Genomic DNA, 15,531 nt, shown 5'->3' with positions numbered 1-15,531 from the left:
TGGAAGTGAAATGTGACAACATGCCCCATAGGCGGTACATTAACATGAGCAAACGACAGCTTAAACTGTTACCTGATATAATCCAAAAATATACAAACTAAATATTTGGTCAATACAATTAGATTATTAACTTTTTCAAATAAAATAATGCCATTTTTAATCATTAAACATGGTTTGACAAAAAAAAACTTAAAAAAACTCCAAAAAAAAGCATAGTTAAAATAATGATAATATTAATAATATTATTATTAATAATAATATAAAAAAATAGTAATTTCTGAACTTTGACTATCAGTCATTATTCAACTTTTTCTCACGGTTTCTCAAAAGAATTCATAAAAGTATAGAATATAGGCCTAACAGAGTAGTTCTGATAGGGGCTCATCATTGTAACAGTGCCAACATCAGGGCATTATTTGAGCAGACAGCCACTGGTGTCCGAAACAATAGTGGTCTTTATTGAGTGCACTCGTTCAATCCCACATTGCACCGCCATTACGAGTGTACAGCTAATAAACACACACCCGTGTCTGACTTCACACACTCGTGTTCATTCACTCAAGTGAACTGCATTAGTGGACTAAAGTAGGGATTAGGGAATGAGGGTTAGGGGCGATGTCGGATTCAGCCTTCGAGTCCCTGCGCTGTTTTACTTTCACTGTATTAAACGATTCAGACTCGTGTATAGATTATAATCAGAAAATCCTCCAGTAGTCTGGATCGTGTCAGTGTTAAGACTCTCTGTTGATCTGCAGTCGGCGTTTAATGAGTTTTTCTCCCGTTAGTCGGTTCGGCGATACTCTGACACACTCAGAAACAAAACGGAGCAGATTATTACAATAATACACACGGATAACGATGAATGTTGAAATCTGCAGCAATATGAAGAACTTGTTGTTGTTCTTTCTAGTATCGTTTTTCATCGAAGGTATGTTTTATGTTACTGTCTTAAAAAGTATGGTTTCACTTCCTAAAAACCGGAAATGCTCATTGTGTTTCGTTCCGCTGTTTGGAAAAAAAATGTAATGTGACAACATTCATCAAAATATAGAAGACAGAATAAGGTTTCTTTTTGTTGTTATTGTTGCATAATCACGACTAGTTTTATATTCCAGTCCTTGATATAGATCACATTTGTTAAGTTTATGATGCCTGTTTTCTTGAGACTGGATCAAAACTCGGTTGATTATGTTGAATTTAGGCTGAATACATTTTTTTTTTCTCGATAACCATAAATCATAAATGTTCTGAATTTTAGTCCAAATCCGATGATCCGACCCAAATTTTTATGTTATTGCCCCTATAAGATGATTCACTTTGCTTTCCTTATTATTTTACGTTGGGTAAAAGTATCTGTTAGATTAAGTAGCCTAGATGTGGATGCACGTCAAATAGATTTTACGAACACATTCTCCTCTAGATGTTGCTGCCTCCTCCAGAAAATCTCTTTGCAGACTTGACATGTTGGTTTTGGACCAGTGAAGATCTGAATAGTTGCAGTGCAGCTCTTATTAATTGTGTTTCTTCTCCAGTTGTGCCAGCTGATCCAGTGAAGACTGATCCAGTGTCAGTGATGGAGGGAGATTCAGTCACTTTAAAAACTGCCGTTAATGAAATCCTGAAATATGATGTGATACGGTGGAGGTTTGGATATCAAAACTCTCCTATAGCTGAAATTAATAGAACGGTTGGATTATTATCTTTATCTGTCGGTCCTGATGGGAGATTCAGAGACAGACTACAGATGGACTATTTGACGGGATCTCTGACCATCATGAACATCACAACCAAACACTCTGGACTTTATGAAGTTGACATCAGCAACAGCAAACACACCATACACAAGTCATTCAGGGTGACTGTCAGAGGTGAGTCCATCAGTGTAATAAGTATATTTAGCGGTTTGCGGCATATTTGACTTAGAGCTGCACTATGTAACTTTTCCGTCCGCTAGAAGGTGCCTATTCCAAAACAAAACAAAAGCGTAGTGTGATGACGCCAGGTTTGAGCGCAGCATCTTGGGACATGTGGTCTTCACCTCACAGTCGGTGGAAATGAATCGGGATAGGACAGAAATCATGTTGATGGATGTGATTAGCCGCTGAGGTGATTGTTGAGCAAACGCACGGCTCGCAAGCAACAGGACTTTTATTATGACGGGACACAGTCGCCGGCGCCATTTCCTCTTTTCCGGTCATGAGGTATCGCAGCTCTATTTATCATATTAGATACATTTAAGTGTGTTTAAAATTATGTTATGACGTTACTCTGTGCGTTCGCTCAGTAGCTGCTGTGACATTCACTCTGCTAAGATTAAAGCGTTACTGCAGAATAAACCCAGAAACTGAGGGTAACGCAGATATTACGCAATTTTGTGAATTATTATTTTTATTTTTGAACCAGTTCTGCAGAAGTCCTGCCCTGGAGCTGATTTTAAACATTTCATTGGCCATGTCAATCACAATAACGATTGCCTACACTCAACCCTGATCACTAAACCTACCGTCACTGTAACCTCAGCCAATGAATCGGTTTCAGGGCGGGATTTCTGCTGAACTGGTTTGGGAGAAAAAATCATGCATCGTAACTGACAGGCTACTCCCTCATACTCCCCGGTTCCTTGGTAAAAACATTTAAAAATATTACATTTACAAATATTTGGGAAATGTGGGTTATTGTAAGAACTCAACTGAACAAAATATATAACATTGGCCTGGTGGTTTTTGGATATTTTACTGCAAAAACACTACATAGTGCACCTTTAACAAAAGTCAGTTTTAAGACCTGCTACTGCTGTTTAGTCGATCTACCGGCACTGTCTCCATTTTTCTTGTTATGGAAACGTGTCAGGTCCCCATACTCGCTTGTCATTGGTCAGCTGTCAAAAAGGCCCTTGACGTAGGGCGTTTTTATCGGAAAAGCTGAACTTTTTTAAACTTGAAAAGACCCGCTTTAAAAAAGTGCTCACAACTTTTTTGAAAACATTGTTTACTCCATTGTAAAAAAAATATGGAAGTATAGTCCGTGACGTCACCCATAGGATCTATGAGGCGTTCTGAGGCGAAAAGTAGAGACAAGCTGGCCGTTGCCATCCTGGCAGAGCGTTACTCCCGAATAACAGAAAATGGCCAAAGAGGCGGTACGTGGGCGGAGCTGAGGTGACGTGATTACTAACAGACAGCGGATAAACGGCTATCCACCTGTCACTCAAAGTGGCCACGCCCTTAATTATGCAGAACTTTAAGACTTTATCAAATGTAAACGGATGAGTTATAACAAAAATCACTCCCCTCACAGTCATCATGAATGTTAAAATTATCCGTAAAGACCAAAACCACAATTTGTACTAGGCTGTAAACATGTTTTTTTCTGCTGTAAAGTTGGGCATTTTAACATGGGGCTCAATGAGATTCTGCTCCCTTCTGGAGCCTGTCCCTAGTGGCCAGTTGAGGAATTGCAGTTTAAGTTACTTCTGTATTGGCTTCAAACAAGACATCGTGTGAACACAACCTCACTTGCATGGCGTCATAACCAAGAACCATCAATGTGGGAAAACACCCACCCACTTTTTAAGACCAATGATATTGGGCCCACTCATTTTTACCATCTCTAATTCAGCACGTGTGTTCACCTGCCCCTAACCAATAAACACTTTATTATTAACATACTTTCGAACATTTTGTTAGATGCTTTCGAACATTTTGTTAATTTTTATTGAAATTGTTTATTGTTTATTTTTATTGACTGTCTTTATCTGTTTCAGATTCATATTGATATAGATCAGACTGTCAGATTCACTCACACTAATGACTGTCTTTATCTGATTCAGATTCATATTGATATAGATCAGACTGTCAGATTCACTCACACTAATGACTGTCTTTATCTGATTCAGATTCAGATTCATATTGATATAGATCAGACTGTCAGATTCACACACTATTGACTGTCTTTATCTGATTCAGATTCAGATTCATATAGATCAGACTGTCAGATTCACACACTAATGACTGTCTTTATCTGATTCAGATTCAGATTGATATAGATCAGACTGTCAGATTCACTCACACTAATGACTGTCTTTATCTGATTCAGATTCATATTGATATAGATCAGACTGTCAGATTCACTCACACTAATGACTGTCTTTATCTGATTCAGATTCAGATTCATATTGATATAGATCAGACTGTCAGATTCACACACTAATGACTGTCTTTATCTGATTCAGATTCAGATTGATATAGATCAGACTGTCAGATTCACACACTAATGACTGTCTTTATCTGATTCAGATTCAGATTGATATAGATCAGACTGTCAGATTCACTCACACTAATGACTGTCTTTATCTGATTCAGATTCAGATTCATATTGATATAGATCAGACTGTCAGATTCACTCACACTAATGACTGTCTTTATCTGATTCAGATTCAGATTCATATTGATATAGATCAGACTGTCAGATTCACACACTAATGACTGTCTTTATCTGATTCAGATTCAGATTGATATAGATCAGACTGTCAGATTCACTCACACTAATGACTGTCTTTATCTGATTCAGATTCATATTGATATAGATCAGACTGTCAGATTCACTCACACTAATGACTGTCTTTATCTGTTTCAGATTCATATTGATATAGATCAGACTGTCAGATTCACTCACACTAATGACTGTCTTTATCTGATTCAGAATCATATTGATATAGATCAGACTGTCAGATTCACTCACACTAATGACTGTCTTTATCTGTTTCAGATTCATATTGATATAGATCAGACTGTCAGATTCACTCACACTAATGACTGTCTTTATCTGATTCAGATTCATATTGATATAGATCAGACTGTCAGATTCACTCACACTAATGACTGTCTTTATCTGATTCAGATTCATATTGATATAGATCAGACTGTCAGATTCACTCACACTAATGACTGTCTTTATCTGATTCAGATTCAGATTCATATTGATATAGATCAGACTGTCAGATTCACACACTAATGACTGTCTTTATCTGATTCAGATTCATATTGATATAGATCAGACTGTCAGATTCACTCACACTAATGACTGTCTTTATCTGATTCAGATTCAGATTCATATTGATATAGATCAGACTGTCAGATTCACACACTAATGACTGTCTTTATCTGATTCAGATTCAGATTGATATAGATCAGACTGTCAGATTCACACACTAATGACTGTCTTTATCTGATTCAGATTCATATTGATATAGATCAGACTGTCAGATTCACTCACACTAATGACTGTCTTTATCTGTTTCAGATTCATATTGATATAGATCAGACTGTCAGATTCACTCACACTAATGACTGTCTTTATCTGATTCAGATTCATATTGATATAGATCAGACTGTCAGATTCACTCACACTAATGACTGTCTTTATCTGTTTCAGATTCATATTGATATAGATCAGACTGTCAGATTCACTCACACTAATGACTGTCTTTATCTGATTCAGATTCATATTGATATAGATCAGACTGTCAGATTCACTCACACTAATGACTGTCTTTATCTGTTTCAGATTCATATTGATATAGATCAGACTGTCAGATTCACTCACACTAATGACTGTCTTTATCTGTTTCAGATTCATATTGATATAGATCAGACTGTCAGATTCACTCACACTAATGACTGTCTTTATCTGATTCGGATTCATATTGATATAGATCAGACTGTCAGATTCACTCACACTAATGACTGTCTTTATCTGATTCAGATTCATATTGATATAGATCAGACTGTCAGATTCACTCACACTAATGACTGTCTTTATCTGATTCAGATTCAGATTCATATTGATATAGATCAGACTGTCAGATTCACACACTAATGACTGTCTTTATCTGATTCAGATTCATATTGATATAGATCAGACTGTCAGATTCACTCACACTAATGACTGTCTTTATCTGATTCAGATTCAGATTCATATTGATATAGATCAGACTGTCAGATTCACACACTAATGACTGTCTTTATCTGATTCAGATTCAGATTGATATAGATCAGACTGTCAGATTCACACACTAATGACTGTCTTTATCTGATTCAGATTCATATTGATATAGATCAGACTGTCAGATTCACTCACACTAATGACTGTCTTTATCTGATTCAGATTCATATTGATATAGATCAGACTGTCAGATTCACTCACACTAATGACTGTCTTTATCTGATTCAGATTCAGATTCATATTGATATAGATCAGACTGTCAGATTCACACACTAATGACTGTCTTTATCTGATTCAGATTCATATTGATATAGATCAGACTGTCAGATTCACTCACACTAATGACTGTCTTTATCTGATTCAGATTCAGATTCATATTGATATAGATCAGACTGTCAGATTCACACACTAATGACTGTCTTTATCTGATTCAGATTCAGATTGATATAGATCAGACTGTCAGATTCACTCACACTAATGACTGTCTTTATCTGATTCAGATTCATATTGATATAGATCAGACTGTCAGATTCACTCACACTAATGACTGTCTTTATCTGATTCAGATTCAGATTCATATTGATATAGATCAGACTGTCAGATTCACACACTAATGACTGTCTTTGTCTGATTCAGATTCATATTGATATAGATCAGACTGTCAGATTCACTCACACTAATGACTGTCTTTATCTGATTCAGATTCATATTGATATAGATCAGTCTGTCAGATTCACTCACACTAATGACTGTCTTTATCTGATTCAGATTCAGATTCATATTGATATAGATCAGACTGTCAGATTCACTCACACTAATGACTGTCTTTATCTGATTCAGATTCATATTGATATAGATCAGACTGTCAGATTCACACACTAATGACTGTCTTTATCTGATTCAGATTCAGATTGATATAGATCAGACTGTCAGATTCACTCACACTAATGACTGTCTTTATCTGATTCAGATTCATATTGATATAGATCAGACTGTCAGATTCACTCACACTAATGACTGTCTTTATCTGATTCAGATTCAGATTCATATTGATATAGATCAGACTGTCAGATTCACACACTAATGACTGTCTTTATCTGATTCAGATTCAGATTGATATAGATCAGACTGTCAGATTCACACACTAATGACTGTCTTTATCTGATTCAGATTCAGATTGATATAGATCAGACTGTCAGATTCACTCACACTAATGACTGTCTTTATCTGATTCAGATTCAGATTCATATTGATATAGATCAGACTGTCAGATTCACTCACACTAATGACTGTCTTTATCTGATTCAGATTCAGATTCATATTGATATAGATCAGACTGTCAGATTCACACACTAATGACTGTCTTTATCTGATTCAGATTCAGATTGATATAGATCAGACTGTCAGATTCACTCACACTAATGACTGTCTTTATCTGATTCAGATTCATATTGATATAGATCAGACTGTCAGATTCACTCACACTAATGACTGTCTTTATCTGTTTCAGATTCATATTGATATAGATCAGACTGTCAGATTCACTCACACTAATGACTGTCTTTATCTGATTCAGATTCATATTGATATAGATCAGACTGTCAGATTCACTCACACTAATGACTGTCTTTATCTGTTTCAGATTCATATTGATATAGATCAGACTGTCAGATTCACTCACACTAATGACTGTCTTTATCTGATTCAGATTCATATTGATATAGATCAGACTGTCAGATTCACTCACACTAATGACTGTCTTTATCTGATTCAGATTCATATTGATATAGATCAGACTGTCAGATTCACTCACACTAATGACTGTCTTTATCTGATTCAGATTCATATTGATATAGATCAGACTGTCAGATTCACACACTAATGACTGTCTTTATCTGATTCAGATTCATATTGATATAGATCAGACTGTCAGATTCACTCACACTAATGACTGTCTTTATCTGATTCAGATTCAGATTCATATTGATATAGATCAGACTGTCAGATTCACACACTAATGACTGTCTTTATCTGATTCAGATTCAGATTGATATAGATCAGACTGTCAGATTCACACACTAATGACTGTCTTTATCTGATTCAGATTCATATTGATATAGATCAGACTGTCAGATTCACTCACACTAATGACTGTCTTTATCTGTTTCAGATTCATATTGATATAGATCAGACTGTCAGATTCACTCACACTAATGACTGTCTTTATCTGATTCAGATTCATATTGATATAGATCAGACTGTCAGATTCACTCACACTAATGACTGTCTTTATCTGTTTCAGATTCATATTGATATAGATCAGACTGTCAGATTCACTCACACTAATGACTGTCTTTATCTGATTCAGATTCATATTGATATAGATCAGACTGTCAGATTCACTCACACTAATGACTGTCTTTATCTGTTTCAGATTCATATTGATATAGATCAGACTGTCAGATTCACTCACACTAATGACTGTCTTTATCTGTTTCAGATTCATATTGATATAGATCAGACTGTCAGATTCACTCACACTAATGACTGTCTTTATCTGATTCGGATTCATATTGATATAGATCAGACTGTCAGATTCACTCACACTAATGACTGTCTTTATCTGATTCAGATTCATATTGATATAGATCAGACTGTCAGATTCACTCACACTAATGACTGTCTTTATCTGATTCAGATTCAGATTCATATTGATATAGATCAGACTGTCAGATTCACACACTAATGACTGTCTTTATCTGATTCAGATTCATATTGATATAGATCAGACTGTCAGATTCACTCACACTAATGACTGTCTTTATCTGATTCAGATTCAGATTCATATTGATATAGATCAGACTGTCAGATTCACACACTAATGACTGTCTTTATCTGATTCAGATTCAGATTGATATAGATCAGACTGTCAGATTCACACACTAATGACTGTCTTTATCTGATTCAGATTCATATTGATATAGATCAGACTGTCAGATTCACTCACACTAATGACTGTCTTTATCTGATTCAGATTCATATTGATATAGATCAGACTGTCAGATTCACTCACACTAATGACTGTCTTTATCTGATTCAGATTCAGATTCATATTGATATAGATCAGACTGTCAGATTCACACACTAATGACTGTCTTTATCTGATTCAGATTCATATTGATATAGATCAGACTGTCAGATTCACTCACACTAATGACTGTCTTTATCTGATTCAGATTCAGATTCATATTGATATAGATCAGACTGTCAGATTCACACACTAATGACTGTCTTTATCTGATTCAGATTCAGATTGATATAGATCAGACTGTCAGATTCACACACTAATGACTGTCTTTATCTGATTCAGATTCATATTGATATAGATCAGACTGTCAGATTCACTCACACTAATGACTGTCTTTATCTGTTTCAGATTCATATTGATATAGATCAGACTGTCAGATTCACTCACACTAATGACTGTCTTTATCTGATTCAGATTCATATTGATATAGATCAGACTGTCAGATTCACTCACACTAATGACTGTCTTTATCTGTTTCAGATTCATATTGATATAGATCAGACTGTCAGATTCACTCACACTAATGACTGTCTTTATCTGATTCAGATTCATATTGATATAGATCAGACTGTCAGATTCACTCACACTAATGACTGTCTTTATCTGTTTCAGATTCATATTGATATAGATCAGACTGTCAGATTCACTCACACTAATGACTGTCTTTATCTGTTTCAGATTCATATTGATATAGATCAGACTGTCAGATTCACTCACACTAATGACTGTCTTTATCTGATTCGGATTCATATTGATATAGATCAGACTGTCAGATTCACTCACACTAATGACTGTCTTTATCTGATTCAGATTCATATTGATATAGATCAGACTGTCAGATTCACTCACACTAATGACTGTCTTTATCTGATTCAGATTCAGATTCATATTGATATAGATCAGACTGTCAGATTCACACACTAATGACTGTCTTTATCTGATTCAGATTCAGATTGATATAGATCAGACTGTCAGATTCACTCACACTAATGACTGTCTTTATCTGATTCAGATTCATATTGATATAGATCAGACTGTCAGATTCACTCACACTAATGACTGTCTTTATCTGTTTCAGATTCATATTGATATAGATCAGACTGTCAGATTCACTCACACTAATGACTGTCTTTATCTGATTCAGATTCATATTGATATAGATCAGACTGTCAGATTCACTCACACTAATGACTGTCTTTATCTGATTCAGATTCATATTGATATAGATCAGACTGTCAGATTCACACACTAATGACTGTCTTTATCTGATTCAGATTCAGATTGATATAGATCAGACTGTCAGATTCACACACTAATGACTGTCTTTATCTGATTCAGATTCAGATTGATATAGATCAGACTGTCAGATTCACTCACACTAATGACTGTCTTTATCTGATTCAGATTCAGATTCATATTGATATAGATCAGACTGTCAGATTCACTCACACTAATGACTGTCTTTATCTGATTCAGATTCAGATTCATATTGATATAGATCAGACTGTCAGATTCACTCACACTAATGACTGTCTTTATCTGATTCAGATTCAGATTCATATTGATATAGATCAGACTGTCAGATTCACTCACACTAATGACTGTCTTTATCTGTTTCAGATTCAGATTCAGGTTCAGGTTCAGGTTCAGGCTCAGGTCTGTCTGCTGGAGCTGTAGTAGGAATGTGTGTTGCTCTTCTGGTGTTTGGAGCTTTAGCTGGAGCTGTGATTTACTGTCGCTGCCAGATCTATGAAGTAAATAGACAAAAGTGTAAGTATTACAACAGATAAAGCAAGAGGAAAATCCTATATGCTATAGTACAGATTAAAAATATAAAAAATATGTTGTTTTTGTTTTATAATGAAGACTTAAAATTGTTATGACATTAAACACTTATTTTATCGTGTGTGTAGCAATGCAATGCACAGGTTTGGGTTAGGTCACAGTATTTATAACTAGCTTTACCAACAGAAGCCTGTGCAATACCTCCATTTAGCTGATTTATGATGCTTTTCATACTAAAGAAATGAAAACATACTTAAAATGTAATCTAAATATGTTTTCATTTTTCAAAGTCTTAATAGAAAAGTTATAGATTTATTTTAACTGATAAGAAATGCAGAGCAGTAGCTTCAGTGTCCTAAATGTCAAAATAATAAACAGAACCATATCATGCAAATCCTTTGATTAAAATCAGAAAAAGAAAACAGAAATATAAATTAAAAATCCTTCTCGGACTACCCAACATTTACACATTTAGCAGATTTTATTTAAAAAGAAGCAACAAATGACGAGTACAACACAAAACATGCATATTCACAAAGTATATCAGTTAATGTGTTTTTCATTCGTTTTCAGTGCTTTCATTGGTGTTTTTCTCCAGCTAATGTCTGTTCTCTGTTTCTCTGTCTCTGTTTGCTGCTGTGATGTGAAGTACATGTGGTGTGGGTGACTGAGGGAGAATATGTCGCTCTAGACCCTTACCGTACTGAAATACGTGAAGACGACGGCATGCAGTGGAAGTTTAGAGGCGCTCTTATAGCTGAAAGAAGAGGAGTGAATGGAGAGATCACTGTACATGATGAGAGATTCAAAGACAGACTGCAGCTGGAGAAAGATTCTGGATGTCTGATCACCAAAGACACCAGCCCAAACATGTCTGGAGATTATGAACTGCAGATCCTCAGACGGGGACATCAGCTATTGAAGACATTCACTGTTTTTGTCTTTGGTTAGTAACTCAAATCTTTGTGTAATAATGATTTAAGGGGGGGGGGGGGGGGGGTGAAATGCTGTATCATGCATACTGAGCTTTTTACACTGTTAAAGACTTGGATTCCCATCCTAAACATTTTCAAAAACTAATGTTGGACGTTTGATGGAGTATTTCTGTGTCAAAAATACTCCTTCAGGTTTCTTACAAGTTTCGCAAAGTTTTTTTCGAGTATGGCGCGGCTTGACGTCAACAGGGCGGACTTTCTTTGTACGGGACAGAGTCCTGCACGGGTTCGGGTACCCGGGGATACCCGACGGGTCGACACGCAAATTTTGTGGAAACGGGTGAAAAACATCCAGCTGTTTCGGATACGGGTGCGGGTCGGATAAGGGGGAAACACGGGTCTAAGACGGGTTTAAAACAGTCACGTGCGAACCTAAAACTTTCATGCATATTTTTAGGAACACATCTACACAAATATTTCTTGCCTGTATTTGGTTAATCAAGTAATTTAAAAATAATATCAGGTTATTTGTGCTCGCGCCGCCGTGCGCCCTCCCAGGATGTTCTGACTTTCAAAAAATCACACAAGGCTTCAAGGGGGTCGCCCACCGGAGGGGAAGCTCAGCGCCGGACGCGCACATTATACACGCCACGCGCGCGCTCGGTTTTGAATCCACTGACAGAATAGCTGGACAGTGTGTGTATCTTGTAGCACAGGGTGAAATCAGTACATTGGCGCTCTGTGGCGTGGCAGAATTTTGAACAACTTCCTGAGTCGCCGCGGACAGGCACAGAATGCCGCCGCCGGTGTGTGTACACTCATTGAAAATAATATGTTCGAATTATAAAGACGTGGCGTGGTGCTATATCTACTTTTGTATGATCTGGCAATAAATGTGTAGGCCTATGTAATGTTATATGCTAAACTGATTTTATTTCGGGTGCGGGTTGGGTGTCGGTTCTGTTTTAAACGGGTCTGGTCGGGTGCGCATTTTAATTAGTGCTCTGTGTCGGAAAACGGGTCGGATGCGGTTTAACGCACCGCGGGTATGGGGGGGTGCGGATTTACAAAATCGGACCCGTGCAGGACTTGGCACGGGCTCTTCTCCCGGAAGGGTGCGCGCGAGTCGACCAGAGCGAGAGAGCAAATTTATTTCAGCCTCCGGATCTGATTCTGGATCATATCTGTATTAGCTGAATCTGATTTATAGCCATGGTTTATTAGGGTAGTGTTTTCTTCTCCACGCTTGAGGACATCCACGCTTTGTGCGCGCTCGTCATTCTTTAGCTCCGCCCACACGATACGCCTCCAGGCGCTCTTTTTTTTCCGGAAAGACTCTGTACAGCCTATATTTCTTTTATAAATATAATAAAACTAAAGACTTTTCGGAGATATAAAGGATGCAATACTACTCTATAGGTACTCAAGATTGACATGAGATTGACTGAAACTGAGTGTTTCACCCCCCCTTTAATGTTCGCTCAACACTGTGTGAATCATTTAAATGAAGGACTGTGAGTTTGAAATGACAGCAGATGAATCATGTGATCAGATATTATCTTAGTAATGACTTGTTTTTGTTCATTTATATCACTTCCTCTAATTGATTCAGTTATAGTTTATGTGTAGTATTTACCACAAGCATTGAAACAATGCAAGATATTATGCTGTATGTTTAATTTCAAATCACTAAAAAATCATCAGAGTATTGATGAACTCTTTCCCGGCAGTCAGCCGCAGTTTTGATCGTTTTCACAGAAATTTCATGCCCCCTGAATTTTCCGTATAGATATATGAATATGCTAGCCTTGAAATCTAGATGCACCCTAGCGGCAGCAAATCTAATCTGCCGCGAGTGTCGTCTAGCAACTCTCAATACCCTTCTGAGCTGTAAACGCCAAACTCTGGTTGGACCAATCACATCATGTATAGAGTCGGTGGGCGGGGCGCCCATAATGGCGACGGCCGAGTTGCGTTTGCGTGCTTCTAGTAAACACAGAAACTGGCGAACGGCGGTCTTTCGAATCAGCTTTGACCGCGACTCTGGAAGACTTGGAGTTAAGCTTTTCTCTGAGAAAAGAACAAAGAACGGCACTGAAGTCATTCTTAAAAAGGGAAGATGTGTTCGGAGTTTAGCCGACCGGATACGGCGAATATTTAATCTATCAACGAGCTCTGCTTCACCTTCGTTGCTCTGGTTGGTGTAGCGCTATCCTATCGCATGCAGAGGGAGTTTGAAAGACAACCGTTTATCCCAGTCAGATCAGTTTTTTTTCATATCTAACAGATTTCTGTTGTGTTTCTGTTTCTTTGTACAGATGAGACAGAGACAGACGTTGTGAAGGAGGGAGATTCTCTCAATATAAAGGTTACTGGAATACACACAGATGATCAGATGCAGTGGAAGTTTGTGTTTGGACGTGAAGACTCCCCTATAGCTCAAATCAAAGGAGGGATCCCGAAAATCTTTCCATCCGCAGCTGGTGGGAGATTCAGAGACAGACTGAAGCTGGATCCGACCGGATCACTGACCATCAAAAAGATCAGACCCACAGACGCTGGCGTTTATCACCTGTACAACACCAAAACTCGAAAATCAATGAAATCATTCAGGGTCAATGTCCTTAGTGAGTAAATCAGATATTTCAGAATAATAATGATCTTATTTTAGATCAACACTGTCAGTCATTGAGATTAAACACTGAGTTTATATGATGATCAGATCACACTTCCTGATGTCTGTTAGAGCGGACTCTGGCACTGTGTGTGTGTGTAACTGTAAATGATTGTGTTAATATTAAATTGAAATGAAATGCACATTTTGAAATCAACTCCTCACTATATATTCAAAAGATAATCTTTTCTTTAATATGATCTGTCTCATGTGTTTTCTTTCAGATCCTGAAGATAACGGAAATAACCCGGATGGGACGCCTTTGACGCACTTTTACGTGTCCTGACTGTGATATAAACAAGCTCTCGCTGTGTGTGTGTGTGTGTGTGTGTGTGTGTGTGCGCGCTGTTGAACTGTGCAGTTTAACAACTCTATAAAACACAAACATTTCATTTACTGATCTGTAGACTAACTCTCATCTTTATTTGATCCTCTCGTGTAGATCAAAATCTCACATTTCATAATCATTATATAATACACACTGGACTAACCACTTATTGTTCATGCAATTATTAGCCAGAATATCTGATGATCTGTCATGTTCACATGTTTATTATATTTATATATTACTTCAGTATTATTTAGCTTTACAGTTTTTGCTCATGTTATAATCTGTGCCTTGTTTTTTATGACACATAATTGCACTTTTATTGTATCATCTGTATTTTGTATTATCTGAAGTAAATCTGCCCATCTGTGTCTCTGATCAGATGAATGTGAAGTTGTAAAATCTTTTGTATTTGCTCTTTTGAGTCGGACACACAGCGTTCACTTCCTGCCATCACTGAATAAAACAATAAAAAGGACCCACAGAAAAATAATTGAGGGCTTTTGTCTAGGTTTATGCTCATCCTCACAGATTGGAAAATTAAAAAGATCAAGACACTGTTTTAGTTCTTCAATGTCACACTTTAAGGAGTAATAAAGCTGCTTCGAATAAATTAAAATATGATGTATGGTGTGAAATAAATGACACTGACCAAATTCCATTCTGTTTGTGGGGAAAAATTAGTCCAGTAATATTTAATTCTCTACATGTGAATTAA

The 15,531-nt window shown here is 36.8% G+C and overlaps 1 protein-coding gene across 2 annotated transcripts; it reads left to right on the top strand.

Moving 5' to 3' along the window:
- The first annotated feature begins 363 nt into the window (after positions 1-363).
- On the top strand, positions 364-15,501 carry LOC137039402 (uncharacterized). Of its 2 annotated transcripts, XM_067414721.1 has the most exons (6): positions 364-928; positions 1,533-1,868; positions 10,712-10,861; positions 11,526-11,822; positions 14,130-14,438; positions 14,710-15,501. In XM_067414721.1, exons 1-6 carry the CDS (start codon positions 859-861, stop codon positions 14,769-14,771), a joined length of 1,224 nt encoding a protein of 407 aa, XP_067270822.1. In that variant the 5' UTR covers positions 364-858; the 3' UTR covers positions 14,772-15,501. The 2 variants fall into 2 exon arrangements, with proteins under 2 accessions (XP_067270822.1, XP_067270821.1); XM_067414720.1 differs by lacking the exon at positions 364-928 and having other exon boundaries at positions 1,289-1,868; positions 14,710-15,494.
- Positions 15,502-15,531: the final 30 nt, after the last annotated feature.

Source organism: Pseudorasbora parva, chromosome 14 (assembly GCF_024679245.1).
Source record: "Pseudorasbora parva isolate DD20220531a chromosome 14, ASM2467924v1, whole genome shotgun sequence".
Lineage (NCBI taxonomy): Eukaryota > Metazoa > Chordata > Actinopteri > Cypriniformes > Gobionidae > Pseudorasbora > Pseudorasbora parva.
This window is presented reverse-complemented; position numbering and strand designations above follow the sequence as displayed.

What these genes read in the sequence shown, in the direction of transcription:
- LOC137039402 (XM_067414720.1), top strand. Translation starts at nt 1,421, where the DNA reads ATGTTGCTGCCTCCTCCAGAAAATCTCTTTGCAGACTTGACATGTTGG. An exon ending in TGAAGTAAATAGACAAAAGT is followed by an intron (nt 10,862 to 11,525) that starts GTAAGTATTACA and finishes TGTGATGTGAAG; the next exon opens with TACATGTGGTGTGGGTGACT. An exon ending in ATTCAGGGTCAATGTCCTTA is followed by an intron (nt 14,439 to 14,709) that starts GTGAGTAAATCA and finishes GTTTTCTTTCAG; the next exon opens with ATCCTGAAGATAACGGAAAT.